The following is a 17,016-nucleotide window of genomic DNA, read 5'->3' as shown; positions in this document are numbered from 1 at the left end:
ACTCTGAAATTTAAAATAACACAACATTCACAGTAAAATGAATCTAGCTCAATAATTACGATTCAAAAGATATATTTTATTTTTTGATTTTATTCAGATATTATTTGTTAAAATTGTAGATTTTTTTGTTAATCAATTGTAGATTTTTTTGTTAATGAATTTAAATTACAAAAAATTATTAAAGATAAATTTATTGACTCTCGTTTCCCGTTAGCTGGACAACCTGATCTTGTTTCCTTTCCTGTCGATTTGAGGCGCTAACAGGACACATTGCTGTTGCAGGAGGGCAATTTACTTATCTTCATCGTGAAGTAGAAGAGACAACATTGACAGGATTTCTTCATCGCGACAATGGTACTTGCCGAGATAACCGCCTTAATTGCATTATTTAAAGGAATCCGAAGCACTTACGACTGGTGAAGGGAAGTGCTGTCAATTGAATGGAAGAATGAGTACAGAAAGTATGTCGACTATCTAGAGGAAGTGGAGCGAGCAGTGACGCCTTATGAGAATTCAAACAAAGGCGGTCTGAAGCTGCTGGAAGGAGAACTAAAAGAGGCTTGGTCTTTTGTCGATGAATGGATGAAGAAAACTGGTCCGCACAAACAACTGACGTCAGATGCTTTTCTAAAGAAATTGCAGACGTCAAGAGCTACTATTGCTCAAAATCTCCAATTGTTTTGGTTCCAATTGTTTGGCACAGAGCAAGTTAGTATATTCTTGCGTCCTATTCTGCTACTTTGTGTCGTAGTACTAATTATCTGAATTTAAATCAATGGCCTATTCTGAGAAATTTCTACTAAGATATACAGTATTTCTGTTTTGTTCAAATACGAGATTGCCACATATACACGATAATCAAGACCAAGAAGCAGACATTTATTCGGATTAATACTCCCCACTATTACTTCCCGTCTCACCGACTCTCCCATCGAGTCCAATTCATTTATGCACAGGGATACCTCTCTCATTTCTTACCAAATTGCACGTTACTGACACATATTTACTGACAGGGACTGTACTATATCTATAACATAATAGATAACTTCACTTTTGAGGCTACAATGGTCTCTTAGTTGGAATTTGGATTTCTTTTTATCTATTATATAGATTTTTATATTTTTGAGTTTTTATGTTTCTGGTCCCAAATGTTTTGTTCAAAATTTTGTTTTTCAAAAATAATATTATTGTAATCAATTAACCTTTCACTAATAATCACTCAATTAAAAAATTGCCTTTAATTATGTTGAAAATTTTCATATATTTATCATAGAAAAATACAAAATAATCATATCACACAAATAATATATTAAAAATCTTAATTTAAAATTAAATATAACATAAATTTTGTTTCAGTTTTATTTCCAAACTACTAGTCTACTATATTAACATCATTAACATCTTTTATGTATCATGTTTCCTAACTTCTTTTATGTATCATGTTTCCTATGTTCCATGCCCACACTAGTGTAGACTGCACCCACAAGTATCTCCCTGAGGTCAATCTGTCCGCCAATCTCGTGTGATAGCTGTATTGATGCTCTTGCGGGCATGCACCCAACACCCAACATTTAATTATTGAATAAACACCTAGCTAAGTTCTTAACAAAAATATTTAGTGAAGGGAAACAATGATTTGAATCACATTAATCACAAATAGATTTATGTTGAACAAATTAGTTCATTATTAATACAACTTAGAACCTATTTGGACTCTAGTCCTCGATAATTGCCCAACTGTGAAAATACAGATACTTTGATCCAGTAGATCTGCCCCTGGATTGATGCTCGATTTCCTTGCATATTAGAAAGGATTGATGCTCGATGTCCTTGCATATTTTGATCTCTACACTCTCTACACTACTTTGATCCAGTAGATCTGCCCCTGGATTGATGCTCGATTTCCTTGCATATTAGAAAGGATTGATGCTCGATGTCCTTGCATATTTTGATCTCTACACTCTCTACACTACTTTGATCCAGTAGATCTGCCCCTGGATTGATGCTTGATTTCCTTGCATATTAGAAAGGATTGATGCTCGATGTCCTTGCATATTTTGATCTCTACACTCTCTACACTTCCTTGGACTTAGCACGGCCTCATTGATATATTGCTCTTAATCTTCTCCCTCTCCCTAGCCTTGCTTTTATAACTTTACATTGAGCCAAAACCCTAACCCTAACTTTAATTGCAAAATTATTAATGACAAAGATTAAGATTAAAACTTATTCACTAAAGTAAATCACTTTACTTTTCTTAAGTTTTATTAGCTCAATAAGCCAACATATGAATATGTGCATTTTCCTTAAGTTAAACTTAGGCTACGTACATTAGCAACTCACTCAACCTAAAGCAAGTCGAGTCTCTTTCAAAGAGGCTAAACTCCACATAAGTGATGATGATCAAGTGAGAGAGGTGATCCTCTATTATATGAGGTCTACCACCTCTAATCTATGACTAAAAGCCCTTACTTGACTTTGAATTTTGAGTAGACATAAAGTAAATCCATGTTACAAGCATACCCATTAGCTCAACAACATAATGTGCCAAAATAAACCCACACATGAGCTGTAAGCCTCAAAATGGGATGACATCATTCCCTCTGGGGCTCCAAACACTCCATAAGGCAATGGAAGGGTTGCAAATGTCTCTAAGCATCATGATCATTTTCCATTTGAGGAAAAACCCTCAAATCAAGCCTCAGAGCAGCTCCATGTGTCCAAAATTTAGTTGTGGGCACCATACACCCTCTCCATGGGTGCCAAGTATATAACTTGGTGACCTCTCTCTCCAACATTGGGGCTCCATTAAGAGCAATAAGTCCTCCTCAATCGTCCTGGTAATGACCATCCTCATCTGGCCTCTAGATCAAGGCATGCCCATCAAGTAGTGTTAAGGGTAGCCTAGGGGCATGCTAGATCCATTGGTATATCATCACAAATCCTCTGTGCCAAGCAAGAGAATATCAATGTTCTGACATCTAGGGGTGCTCTAGGGTATCCATCAGCTGCTCATGTCATCAAAGTGCCCAACGCTATACTATAATGTTGGTCAAAGTTGTCATTGATGTCAATATGGCATTGATGAAGATGGATAAAACCCTAATCCTAACCCCAATTTATTGATGGAGTCTTGTAACCCTAATCCTAAAAGACAAATGGAGTACTATCCTTGTCCTATGTGTCATTAATATGGAAAACCCTAGAATTGGCAAATGCTTGGTTGCCACATGTTGCCCTAACTTGTGTGATGTATGGAAAGCCTTTGTAAAAACCCCAAGTGCCCTAATCTTATTGAAGTTTCCCTAAAATGATGAATCCTTATATCCTAGAAGCCTTAGCACCTTAATGTGGTTAAAGATATGCTATTCCTATATAGCCCTTGTTGAAGATAATGAAACCCTAGCTCTTGTCCTAATACCTTAGACCAAAAAGTATCAAAATACACAACATCCATAATTACTGTGAAAGGTCTTTAGGACTTCGAACTTTTGAGAAGTAAATAGCTTGGAGAAGTCTCGTCGAAGAGGATAGTGGCAACTATAGATTCTATTTTTGTCATCAGCCCTAGTTACCCAAGTTTTTTTTGAGACAGAGTTGCCCTGCAATGATGCTCGGGAGGACATCTGGCTAGCCTGTATGATGATGTCTAGATCCTGGAGTAGGGAGGGTATCGTTGATCTTATGGAGCTCCAACCTTAGATACGATACCTAGATCCCTGGGATGGTGTTAGAGCTAAAGCGTGATGGTACATTAGAGGAAATTTCAGCCTAAAAGTGCCCATGAAATTTTCACGTAATTTCCATATCATAATATGTAAATCAATCAAAATCCTTTAAATTTAAAAAAGAGGTGCATGTCCTAAATAATTTTAAATTATTTAATTTTGGTATCTGTGAAATATTTTATTATTAATTTTGGTATTGGTGAAATATTTTAATATTAATTTGGGTATTCACTAAATATTTTATTAATATTATTTACCTACCTAACCCATATGAATGAAAATATCGAAAAAGTTATTAATGCAATGTAAATCTTGGTATTAGAGAAAAAATATAAATTAAAAATGTGGCCCCATTTGACTTTAATAACTATGCCCATAAAAACACAACAACAAAAAAATAGTTAAATATAAATTATAATGAATTTTGATGTGATTATGGCCGAAAGCCTTCTCAATAAACTTGATATCAATAAACTTGATATGGATCACATAAGCCTAAATTCAATAGTTAAAAAGTAATTAAATATAAAATATAAAATACAAAGTAGTTAATAATAATAATAATAATAATATCCATTTTTAAGGTCACAGCCAAGCCAGACACCAAATTGGTGTATGAGACCCCCTTGTTTGTGGGACAAGGGACCCACCTCCGCACAGCGATTTGACTGCTAAGTCTACGAAGGCATACATACTCTACCCCCCTCTGGTTTTTGAACCTGTGACCTCTTAGGAGGAAACACATGCTCTTAACCATTAGGCCCACTCAGTTAAATAGTTAAAACTAAAATATAGTTATACTTAAATAGTAAAAAAAAGATATTCTATAAAAGACAAAAATAGTTAAAAAAAGGTTAAATATAAAATAGACAAAAAAACATATTCTAGAAAGTACAAATTACCAAATTACATCTGAAAATATAGAATATATAGTTTAATATAAAATAGTTAAAAAATGTATTCTAAGAAGACAAATTACCAGATTCTAACAAAAAAATATAGAATATATAGTTAAATATAAAATAATTAAATATAATTAAATATCAAAAATAGTAAAATATAGTTAAATATAAAACAATTAAATGGTTTTAAAAAATGTCTCCTGGAAAGGACAAACTACCAAAATCAAGCCAAAAAATATATTTCAGGTGAAATTATGGCTTTAGTAGACAATGTCATTAAAAATACACCAAAAAAATAGTGAAATATAACATATATATACAAAGTCAAATATAACATATAAATATAGAGTTAAATTTAAATATAAAATATATACAAATGGTTATTTTAATAAAAGTGTCATATATTTAGGGATTTTGATAAAAGTAAACAATTAGAAATAATATATGATTTTTTTATTTATTTATTAAATATCATGCTAATAAATATTGTGGAACATAGATTCCCCGATGGGGGTGAGGAACCTGACGCACGGAGAAATTGGCATAAGGATGGATAGTCGACCTCCCCGCCCTTTCAAATCACCTGGTGTACGGGGGAGAGTTATGGCGTCCATGTTAAATACCTCAACTAGCGCGAGAGGCAATGATCTAAGACACTGGATGGGTTATGGAGAGTTCATTTGCGTTGGAGTTTCAATACAGTTTCACATTCCCTGTTGGTATTCTGCTTGCTCGTGAAGGAAGCGTCGCCATTTTTTTGTGCATGGTGGCAACCCAAGAGTTTTTTCCCAGACTCGGCTCTACAGGTTAATATCCTTCCTATTCCAGGGGTGGTATCCTGTGTTTTTTTGCGCATGCACAGTGTGGCTTTCGGAGGTGTCTACTAGTTTGTATTTCTAGTTCATTTGGAAATTGGAAGTTGTGGGTTATTGGTTTCTTAGAGGTTGGTGGAGGCGGTATATTTGGCAATGCTTCTGGGGGTGGTGGTGGCTTTGTGCGTGGTGCTCATTCGTAGGTTGTTGGGCCTATAATTGGGTTGCTCTTTTTCTCAATGTATGGCTTTTTGTCTGTTTTGGGGCGAAGGGAGTCAAGTCCTTGAAGATCGTTGTGGTTGCCTATTGTTGGTGCAGTTGGGGAGGCGCTCCTCGGAGTGCTTCGAGCAAGCTTGGGTATTGCTCGACCCTTCTTCTTTTGAATTTTCAAAATTATAGTGAGTTTATGTGCCAGAGCCTAGGGTGGCAAGATTGGTGGGGTGGCAAAAGTCTGGTAGGTGTGTGTCGTTGCTTCGGGGAGGGAAGTGCTAGCTCTCAGCCCTGCCTGGGTGGCTGGCAGTTTCAGCCTTGGGTGAGGCGGGCCTTGTGGGTAGGGGTTGGGTGTGTTTGGAAGGCTGTCAGTGGTTCTTGCGTTCTTGACTTTGGTATCGACAGTGTCGTTGCTGGTCTAGCCAGTATGTGCCCATATACACGGCGAGGGCGGTCCTCCATCCTAGCAAAGCCTAACTCGGTTAGACACGAGGATCCAGAAACACAAATACAATCTTTGGACCAAGGAGTGAAGGCAGCAAGGGCTCGTCGGGGTGGTAAGACAGCGGGGTGCTCCCGACGGAGGGTGGTTTTTGTGTGAGGTGGTCGTGGAGGTGGTGACTCGGTGATGCAGAGTGGGTGCTGGTCGCAGCAACCACATCGAAGCGATGGTGTGCGTCATGGTGGCATGGGAAGGCATGGATCTATAGGGAGTTTGGTACCTAGAGTGAGGGAAATTCAACATTTTTGTCTGGAGAATTGTCGCGAGCTGATACAATCCATGCTGGAGTGGTTCGAAACGACCAAACAGATCTAAGGAGAGGAGCATGCTGAACTGGTAGCCACCTTGGAGAGAATGCACTACTTCAGTGCCAAGTTCAAGAATGAGTGGTGGTGGTCTGGCATGGATAGAACCTGCTATCAGAGAAGCTGGAGAAGCTAGAGTCCTGGATGGCTGACTTCGAAGGGCATGTCAAATGATCCTTTCATTCTCCGCCTCCTCTTGGGACAACCCTAGAAAACCCAACTTCCATCACATCGGATGAATAGCATGACTACAGGTGTTCTCTTTGTGTTACTTGTCTTCTGGCGTCTCTAGCCTTCCCAGTTATGGACGATGTCCTTAGTCTCCTTATTGTTTTTTTGTCATATGCTATAAACGGTGATCAACAAACCTGGTCTGGGTGAGATCACATGTTTTTTGTTACTCCTAATGTACATCTTTTTTGACGAATGAATATAATTTAGACTTACAATTTTTTTATTATTGTGGAACATAGATAAAAGTAAAATAATATTCAAAATTTGTCTAAATACATTTTTTATTAACTTGTTGATTTTTCCTTAAGAGGCCACTTTCAGGCTGAAATTCCCCTAATGCTTTTAGGCTGAAATTTCCCCTAATGCCTATAGTGGATAAAGCTTGGAACACACCTTAGTCCCACCTGGTTAGATACCTTGCTCAAGTATCTAATTTTTAGCACTGCGTGTGTTGGGACTCTTTGCAAATCATTTGATCTTGAGTTCATTCATGTATATGTATGTGTCATTATGAACGTAGTTCTAAAAATCGGTCGGCTTGAACCATAAACTGTTCAAATTGGCCAGTTCATTGGGTGACCACTTCAAACTAGCAAGAAAACCTGGTTGAAGGGTCCATTTCGCCCAAAGTTCACAAAAACCAGACCAAACCGACCAGTTTATGATGGAATCGTCCGGTTTCTGGTCTTCCATCATAAATCGGTCGGTTTATTGCCAGGGCAGCTATAGAACCCACATGAAGCAGTTTTGAAGTTGCTTTGAGAGAAATTTGGGGTTGTTTTTTTTCCAAAAATAGCCCCTCCAAGAAAATCATGCCTACCCTCTAATTTGTTTGACACATCTCAACCCTAACAATGTTGGCAATTAATGGTAATGTTAAATTCTTAAAATAAAAGTTACATTTCCTTTACTTTTCATTTTCATCATTTTACTTAAATTTTTAACATTACCATGAAATGACTCAGGATGTTTGAGAGCGGTTTCGACCTCATTGGATTTCATATGAAAAAACTAGAATTTTAGATTTCACTCAAAATTCAATAGACTTAATGGGTTTCAGGATTTCATGGTTTGGGGATTTGCAATGTTTCCATTTGATTCTATCATGTGTGAGGGTATGCGATTGACATTTGATCAAGAGAATGAAGCCCTCTAAGAAACTTGATGTTGGTGGCATTGATTGTTGAACTTTGTTGATGCTAGTGGTATTGATTATTGAACTCCTCTACCAAGGCCTTAACAAGAATGTACTCTTCACTCAAAGGAAAACAATTGGTTAGGCATGCTAATCTTTTCCTACCACATTATAAGGTTGAGGAGATGAACCCTTCACTCAAACAAAAATCATTGGTTAGGCATGTTAAACCTTTTCAATTTCTATCATGTTATAAGGTTGAGCAATCCAAATCTCAAGAATTTGAGGTATATGATATTTTTGTATCTCTTGTTGATGATCCCATTTCTAGTAGCATTGAATCAATGATGACTTTCATGAGTGACCATGTTGATCAACGATTTGTTTTAATGTCTGTTTTTTCTACTACTATTACTAAAGTTGTAGAGGAGTTTTAAGAGTCCTCAAACTTTGAGCCATATTATTTATGTAGCTCATGTTGATGATCTATTTTCTAGTAGTGGTGATGAGTTTGATCATGATGAGGAGTGATCATGTTGTTGATCACTTATATGTAGACTTGTAGTAGGTCAGTGGCCCCATAGCTTAGAGCATTGTTTTCGGACTTTAGAGGCCATTTAGAGCCTCATTGATTATGTATATTGTTGCTGATATGTATTGCACTCGGTGCCATTTTAATATATTCACCTTTACATGGTATATAGATGAGAAAACCTTTCATATTTTGTCTCTATTGGTTTGGAATCATGGTTTTAAATCTTAAAAACGATTTTTTTAGTATTGAAAAATAATTATTTCATGTATTATTTTAAATATCGGTTCATTGAGATCTGACCAGTCTCAGGTTGATAGGTTCTGGTTAAAAACCCGATTTATTAGGTGGATCGGTCCAGTCACTGGTTCCGATTTTTAAAACTATGATTATGAATACCTCCCTAGCTGAGAGGGAGTGTTGAAGAATTTAACTAGTGTAAGTCTTCATAATTGTATTTGAGTCATTTATTTGTCAAAAGAACGAAAAAGGAATTTTATTATAAATGAAATTTATTTATTAGCAAGGGTTTCATGCTTTATTTGTTTTATTTCTAGGTCAAAGCCTCCATTGTAGGCTTCTAGGGTTTGTGGCATGGGTCCTAGTCATTGTCATCATGTAATAGACCCTTCTTGGGCTATGTTTATACATAATTTTTTTTTTGATGTAAATTGATTCAAACAAGCCTCCTCCATTGAAAATGTCGCAAGAAATTCCTAATTTAATTTTCCCTTTCCAATTTCATAAAAATACTTGGAGGAATCTAACTGAAGTGATATGGCACTTATCATTTAGTTAAATCAGTTAGTTCAAGTAGGAGACACTTGATCTATATTTAGTTATGATTGACTGCTAATTCCTAGCAATCTTGGGCTCAGATTCAGGTATAGGAGGCAGAGGGGAAGGCAGCGGAGGAGGCGAAGGTGGAGACGAACCAATAGACTCAGAGCCGGAACCGTCAAATTATGAAGAAGAGGAGGAGGATGAAGAAGAAGAAGACATGACTGACCAAAACTTAGAATGGATGACTCAGGGACCATTGGCTCTCCTGGGTGGTTTCCATAGGATGCCAAAGCGTTCGGAGAGAATGCTGACAATGTATGACACCAACAACATAGTGAAGGCAGAAAACCACTTGGACAACTTCTACCTACAACTGTAGACACTCGAGGTAAGATACGGCGATGTTGCATGCAGATAGTTTTCGTGTACCTTGGATGGTCGCGCAACAGTATGGTATCACAACCTTCCTGTCAACTCCATCCATAACTGGGTCATGTTCAAATGGATATTTTTGGAAAAATTTGCTGATGACAAGACCCTGACCATGTTGCTCAAATAATTGGGAAGTTTAAAGATGAAGTCGAAATAAAAGGTAAAGACTTCAATCAGAGGTTTTTACTCATATTGAATAAGTTTACAGTAGACACGAAGCCTCATGACTCCATCACTATCGACTACTATACAACTGCACTGCCAACCTGTATTGCGCAGTTCGTTAAGTGAGCTGTGAAACCAACATTACTAGAGAACTGCGAAGAGGCAATCGCTGTGGAGAAAGACTTGCGCACGATTAGAGTCATCAAGGATGATGAACCATTAAATGACTCCATAGATGCGAGTAGGAAGCCCTAGGTTGTGGCAAGCAAGGGTAAAGACAAGGAAGCAAGTGACATTGAAACCCTTACTCGTCTTGTCAAGAAATTGACAACAGAGATGTCTGAGCTAAAGCAACGAACTATCAAAACATCTGCTAGCAACTGGCCTCCAAGACAATAGAAGGGAAGCATTTCATCAGGTAGCAACCACTTCCTGGATAAAATTGTGCAGAGCTCCAACTCAGTGTTCCATGCAAACATGTTCGCGAACTCCAAGTTTTTCTCATTCCATGTAGACTGTCACCCAGAAGGGACTTGTCCAGAATGGAAACGAGTTGCAAATTTGATGTGTGTCAATATGAAAAACACAGTAAACAATGTGTAGTGTCAAACAAAAGACGAAGATGATGAGGAAGATGTTGCATCGTATGAGGCACCAATCACGGGGCAGGTGATCAACATGTATCAATGCTCACAAGCAACACAAAAAATGAACACCGAGGAGCAGTCCCCAAAGAAAAATGGTTGATACAATCTTACAAATCAAGGGGCTCCCCCCATTACTGAGGAGGAGCGAGAAAGACTGAAATTGCCGATGAGGGCTTGATCCACCAGCCGTCCCAAAGCAGAAAACACAAAGCAAGCCGGGGAAGACAATTGCAAACAAGAGTACATCCATGACCAATAAACTGCAAAACACTCCGCCGGACAATACAAACACGAGTCTAACCCCAAAATTCTTAGTGAGTCTACCTGCTCTTGATTACAACATTGTGGAATATATGAAGAAAACTTGTGCAAACATCTCTTTGTTCAAGTTAGCCAAGATTCAAAGTCAGAGGGATATTCTGCTGCACGCACTGGGGCAAACATCTGCAGATAACATAGCCTCTACTAGCAAGGGAGCAAGCACATCTCCCGATTCACTCACAACTGTGCTTAACACAATCCGGATGGAAGAAGCAAACTCTGCTTTTGCTCCATTCCTGCTTTCATTTGAAATCTTTAACTGCAATGTTCACAACAGTTTGGTTCATTCTGATGCATTAGCCAATATCATGCCACTCTCCACTGCCAAGCAGATCAATGCGCAATGGAGTAAGACATCTACGAAGATCATCCAACTAGACTAAACGTGTGTACCATCCATTGGTGAACTTCGAGACATGATCATCCGATTATCTCATGGTGGTCAAGTTCACCAGTGCATCAACATTGTCATTGTCGACATATCGTAAGCTTATGGCTTACTGGTTAGCAGAGACTAGTCCAACAAGTTTAAGGGGTACTTTGCTACATACTGGTCACACTTGTGGCTTCTGTATCAGGGCAAAAACAATCATATTTGGGTGTTATAAGAGAGATACATGAAACACAATGTCACTCCCATTAATGGTGAGAATGAACTGTTGGATTTCGCGGAACTCACGTTTGACAACTGCCTCTTGCAAACAAAATTGAGGTGTTATCTCGCACAACCGGCTCCAACCCCACCATACACACAGTTGGCTCTCCTTCCTTTCCCAACTGATGGAAATGAAACTTGTACACATTGTAACACTATTAGCAGTAGCAGTAGTACAAGCGCGTCGAACAGTCTGTGTAAAGATGAGCTATGGACCATGTATTTTGACGAATCAAAGACACAAGATGGCTCTGGAGCCGAGTTTGTCTTGATTGACCCAAACCACAGCAAACACTTCATCTCAAGTTGGTTGGAGTCTGAGTGCATGAACAACATTCCTGAATACGAAGCACTCATGTTGGGCTTGCAAAAGGCCATTAGCCTCAACATTTTTGCGCTCAAAGTGGTAGGTGATGCAGAAATCATGATATGGCAGGTACATAACACCATACATTGTTTAATACCTCATCTCAAAAGTTACCAACAAGAGGTATGGTGACTAATATCTAACTTCCAAGCATTCAATATCATTGTTGTGCCAAGAACACGTAATGCAATTGTGGATACCTTACCAAACACAACTACTAGCATGTCACCAATTAGGGATAGATTTACTGTTGAAATTTTGTACAAGCCACTTATCCCTAATAACATAACTAATCTATGCGTTCAAGGATGCAACAGTTGATGAATATGAGCACGAGTAGTTCCTGCAAGCTGCAGCTCATGAAAAGAAAGGAAACCTCATCCCCAAGGGTGTGGTTTCTCTCCAAAGGCTCTATGACTTGTAGAACCGCTTTAAAGGGTCAAGAAATAGAAAAACCCACAGTTCCACCATGATGAGTGAACAAATCAATCTGGGAACAGACCATGATACAAAGTTCATTAGTCTCAGTACGTACTACACACCGTAGGAGCGACAAGTTTTTGTCCGCTTGTTCAACCAATACCAAGATGTGTCCGCATGGGCATATGATGGCCTGAGTACATACGACACGCGAATAATCCAACACATGATTCAAATCAAAGAAGGGGTCAAGCCATTACAACAAAAACTGAGGAAAGTACATCTGTCACTTGAACCCCTTATACAGAAAGAACTGACTAAGTTGTTGGATGCTCAGATCACTTACAAAGTTTGTTATTTTACATGGGTTTCTAATTTAAGTTCTGTACGTAAGAAATCTGGGGGAATCCTCTTATGCATTGATTTCTGAAACTTGAACCACTCCTGGAACTGAAACTTCTGACAGATTCTGACAAACTTATATAAATTGTCAGGCCAGGTAGTAACTCCACGAATTCAATTCATATTATTCCTTCAGGTTGGTCTTTATTATATACATGAGGGAGACTGTTCACTTCATCTCCCGATGACTGTTCATATTTCTTATTATTTATTTACATCAATTATATTTATTCACCCAATCCTGATGATTAGGTGTCAACATTCCCCCCCTTAATCTGAAGGGATGTTGGTGAGTCCAAGCATCATTCTGAATCGTTCAAGCTTTTCTCTTCCAAGCGCTTTGGTGAAGATGTCTGCAATTTGCTCATTAGTGGAACAATGACGGAGACGAATTGTTTTGGCCTCAACATGATGTTGAATCAGATGATATTTAGTATTGATGTGCTTCGTTCGATCATGAAACTTTGGGTTCTTGGCCAACTTTATTGCAGAGGTATTGTCAATCATGAGTGGAGTTGATTGTACTTGTTTTACCTGCAAATCTTCAAGAATTTTCCTGAGCCACACAATTTCTTTTGTAGCCTCAGCTGCTGCCACGTATTCTGCTTCTATTGTGGAATCTGTTGGAACTGATTGTTTGCATGATATCCAGGAGACAACTCCTAATCCAAGACTCATGGCATATCCTGAAGTAGATACCCCAGTTTCTTTGTCTCCATCGAAGTCTGAATCAGAGTATCCAATCAAAATGAATTCGTTCACCTGCGTATACTTTATTCCAAAGTATTGAGTTCCCTTCAAGTACCTTAGAACTCTTTTTGCAGCAAACCAATGTCCTTCACAAGGCTTTTGCATAAACCTGGAGAGGATTCCAACAACAAACGAAATGTCTGGTCTGGTAGTAGTTAGGTAGTTAATACTTCTTACAAGCTGTCTACTAAAATAACAAATAATCATTGAATTAACAAATAATTAGTTAAAATGAAGAGACATTAGTCCCAAGGGACATGTCTCTCTGTTCAGGCGTGGCTAGTCAATTCCTATTTAAGGAGCATCGCCTTAGCCTTGTAAACATCATTCATTTTTTATCAAATATATATATATATATATATATTACATTCAGAATTCTATCTGGTGTCTTATTTACAATTCACAACAATTAGTCATTTTATTGCTAACAGTGGTATCAGAGCTAGTTTTAGACTGGTGACACCCACAAATTTTGTTGGCCATCAGGCGCCCACGAGTCTTCCATAAAACAGCAAGCGCGTGGGCTCTGCAGGATACGGTTCAGAAAGTTCAGTCAATTGTCTGCGGTGACATACGTAGAAATTTTCGTTTTTTTATTATCTGCGGTTATTATCCCTGTCCAACTGCGTGGGCTCTGCGGGATACGGTTCAGAAAGTCCCGTCATTTGTTTGGGCTGAACCAACGAAATTCTGGCGTTTTTTATATTTGCATTGAGTTGTGACAACGCTGAAAGCCGTATGCGGGATACGCTGAATTCTCGTTTTTCTTCCAGTGTTATTTCTGGTGATTACTATCCGTCCGCTCGAAAAAGGTTTTTGAATAGTCATGGTGATATTTCTGGTTGGACGTGACTATCCATTCCATTAATTAAAAAAAAAGGGATTACGTATCACATTATATGTAATTAATTTAATTATATAGAATTAAAACTATATAATAATAAAAAAAATTGTTACATATATGTGAATAATATTAATTAATTAAAATAATATTTTAATTAATTAATTTAAAAAAATATTATTATTAATTTAACAATTTTTTGATTAAAAAAAAAATTGTTTTCGAAAAAAAACGGAAGAAAATGACGAACAATAACAATGACATTATGAAGAAAATCCAAGAAGACCTCAGTAAGCTATGCAAACGCATGGATAACATCGAAAAGTCAGTTAATAAGCAGGATCAGATGGCCGACGAGATTTCCTTCATAAAAAGCATGATAAACCGACACCTTGAAGAGATCGATCCACCTTCAGCTACACAAAGCCCTAAGACTCCAGAAGGGGAAACTTCCCTAGGGCAAGGCTTCATGGGACGTGAGAAGCAACAAATACCCCAAATTCACTTTGAAGGAAGCCAATATTATACGCATTCCCCCGAAAGGAACCATCTTAAAATAAAAAATGAATTACCAAGGTATGATGGAAAAAACTTTAAAGGCGTCGTAGTATGGGTAAATAAGATGGATGCAATTTTCTTAGCAAACCCTCCGCTCGGTGAATAGGAAAAAGTCGTCACTGCATCTACTTACTTAGAAGCAGAAGCATACGATTGGTTTTTGTGGTGGTCATCTAAATGCACAGGTTGCTCATTCAATATGCAAAACCTTAAAAGCTCTCTGTTAAAAAGGTTTCATGATGAAGAGGAGGATGATGTCTATGAGAGATTTGTTCACCTGAAGCAAAAAGGATCAGTGAGTGAATACACCCACGAGTGGGAAGTATTAGCAGTAAGGTAGAGAGGGTTTTCAGATGAGGAGCTGCTAAAAATGTACCGTTGTGGCTTTAAAGATTATATTCGCAAAGAATTAAAATTGCATAAAACTAAAACTATTGAGGAGGTCAGACATGCAGCGATAATTATTGAGCGAAAATATAAACTGCACAAAACACCATATGTTACTAATGACAGGACGAACAACCAATTCAAAGGAAAGGCAAGTAAAACCGCGTCAGAGAATACTAGTAAGTACGTTCCACCACCCTTACGAAGTGAAGGAAAACAACAAATTAATGTCGAAAGAAAAAAAGATGGCAAATGCTGGAAGTGCGGAGACAAGTATCATCCAGGACACAAATGCGCAACACAAAAATTGTACAATTGTGAAGCTAAGCAAGAAGAGGAATCCTCAGAAGATAGCTCCAACGAAGAGGAAAATGAAGAAAATGAAAACCCTAGTCCAAAATCAGAAGATGAGATGCCACAAATTTCCATAGCAGCCATCACGGGGATAGCTCAACCACAAACACTGAAGCTTAAAGGTTACATCAAGAAGCAAAGCGTTATTGTGATGGTAGACTCAGGAAGTACGCACAACTTTGTAGATGTCAATGTTGCAAAAAGATTGAACATCTTTGCTTACCCAGTAGCAGACTTAAAAGTTATGGTAGTAGATGGGAAACAAATAGATGGAGTTGGCAAGTGCCATAAAGTTAAGTTGCAATTAAGCGACTATGCAATGGAGTCCAGTTTTTATACGGTTCCCCTAGGAGGAGTAGATGTTGTTTTAGGTGTACAATGGTTAAGAACACTAGGCACTTATTCAACAAATCACATAAAACAATTCATTAAATTCAAATGGGATGGACGGAAATATCAGTTGTTCGATTTTCAGGCACCACCAACACAAGTCATCTCTGCTCAACAAATGAAGAAGCTCATTCGCAAGGGGGCACCAACATTTGTTGCACAATGTCAGTACTTGGAATTATTATCAACAGAAGGGACTCATCAAACATCAGAGATTTCATCCTTGATCCAGAGATATGAGAAGGTTTTCCAAGATCTACCAATGAAGTTACCCCCAGAAAGGAAAATAGAACACATTATTGAAGTCAAAATTGATTCAACTCCAGTTAATGTCAAGCCATACCGTTATCCCCATCACCACAAGATAGAAATAGAGCGCTTAATTCAAGACCTGCTGAAGCATGGAATCATTACGAAGAGTAGAAGTCCATACGCTGCACCCGTAGTATTGGTCAGGAAGAAGGACGGATCCTTCCGATTATGTATAGATTACAGAGGCTTAAATAAAATCACTATTAAGCATAAGTTTCTGATTCTGTTCATTGATGAAATGTTAGATGAGTTACACGGTGCAGAATATTTTTCCAAGTTAGATCTAAGATCAGGTTACTACCAAATACGAGTAAGGTTAGAAGATATCGAAAAGACAGCATTCAAGACTCATGAAGGGCATTATGAGTTCAAGGTCATGCCATTTGGATTAACAAATGCACCAGCCACCTTCCAAGCCACCATGAATGAGCTCTTCCATCCTTACCTTAGGAAGTTCATATTAGTTTTCTTCGATGATATTTTAGTGTACAGTAAGACGTGGAAGGAACATCTCAAACATCTAGAAGAAGTGTTGTCTGTTTTGGAAAAGAACCAGTTTTACGCCAAGCTATCAAAATGTACGTTTGGGCAAAAGGAAGTTGAATACCTAGGTCATATTATATCAAGGGAAGGAGTCCAAGTAGACCCCAACAAAATCAAGGCAATCAAAGAGTGGCCGAAACCCAAGAACATATCTAAGCTAAGGGGATTTTTGGGTTTAACAGGGTATTACAGAAGATTTATAAAAAATTATGCACACCTGACAGCAGCCCTTATGAATTTGTTAAAGAAAAATGCTTTCAAATGGGATGACCAAACAGACAAATGTTTTGAGAAATTAAAAGAAGTGGTGTCAACCACACTAGACAAAT

The 17,016-nt window shown here is 37.9% G+C and overlaps 1 protein-coding gene across 1 annotated transcript in view; it reads left to right on the top strand.

Moving 5' to 3' along the window:
- The first annotated feature begins 275 nt into the window (after positions 1 to 275).
- LOC149156994 (uncharacterized) overlaps positions 276 to 17,016 on the top strand; it is a 59,473-nt gene continuing 42,732 nt past the window's right edge. The window contains exon 1 of the mRNA XM_089445498.1: positions 276 to 708. Within this exon, the coding sequence (XP_089301624.1) occupies positions 583 to 708 (126 nt within the window). The 5' untranslated portion in view covers positions 276 to 582. The remainder of the gene's footprint in view (positions 709 to 17,016) is intronic.

Source organism: Pinus tabuliformis, chromosome 9 (genome assembly GCF_031772625.1).
Source record: "Pinus tabuliformis cultivar Carrire ecotype Pingquan chromosome 9, CPIR1, whole genome shotgun sequence".
In the NCBI taxonomy this organism is placed as follows: Eukaryota; Viridiplantae; Streptophyta; class Pinopsida; order Pinales; family Pinaceae; genus Pinus; species Pinus tabuliformis.
Note: the sequence above shows the minus strand (reverse complement) of the source record. Positions and strands in the feature narration are given on the sequence as shown.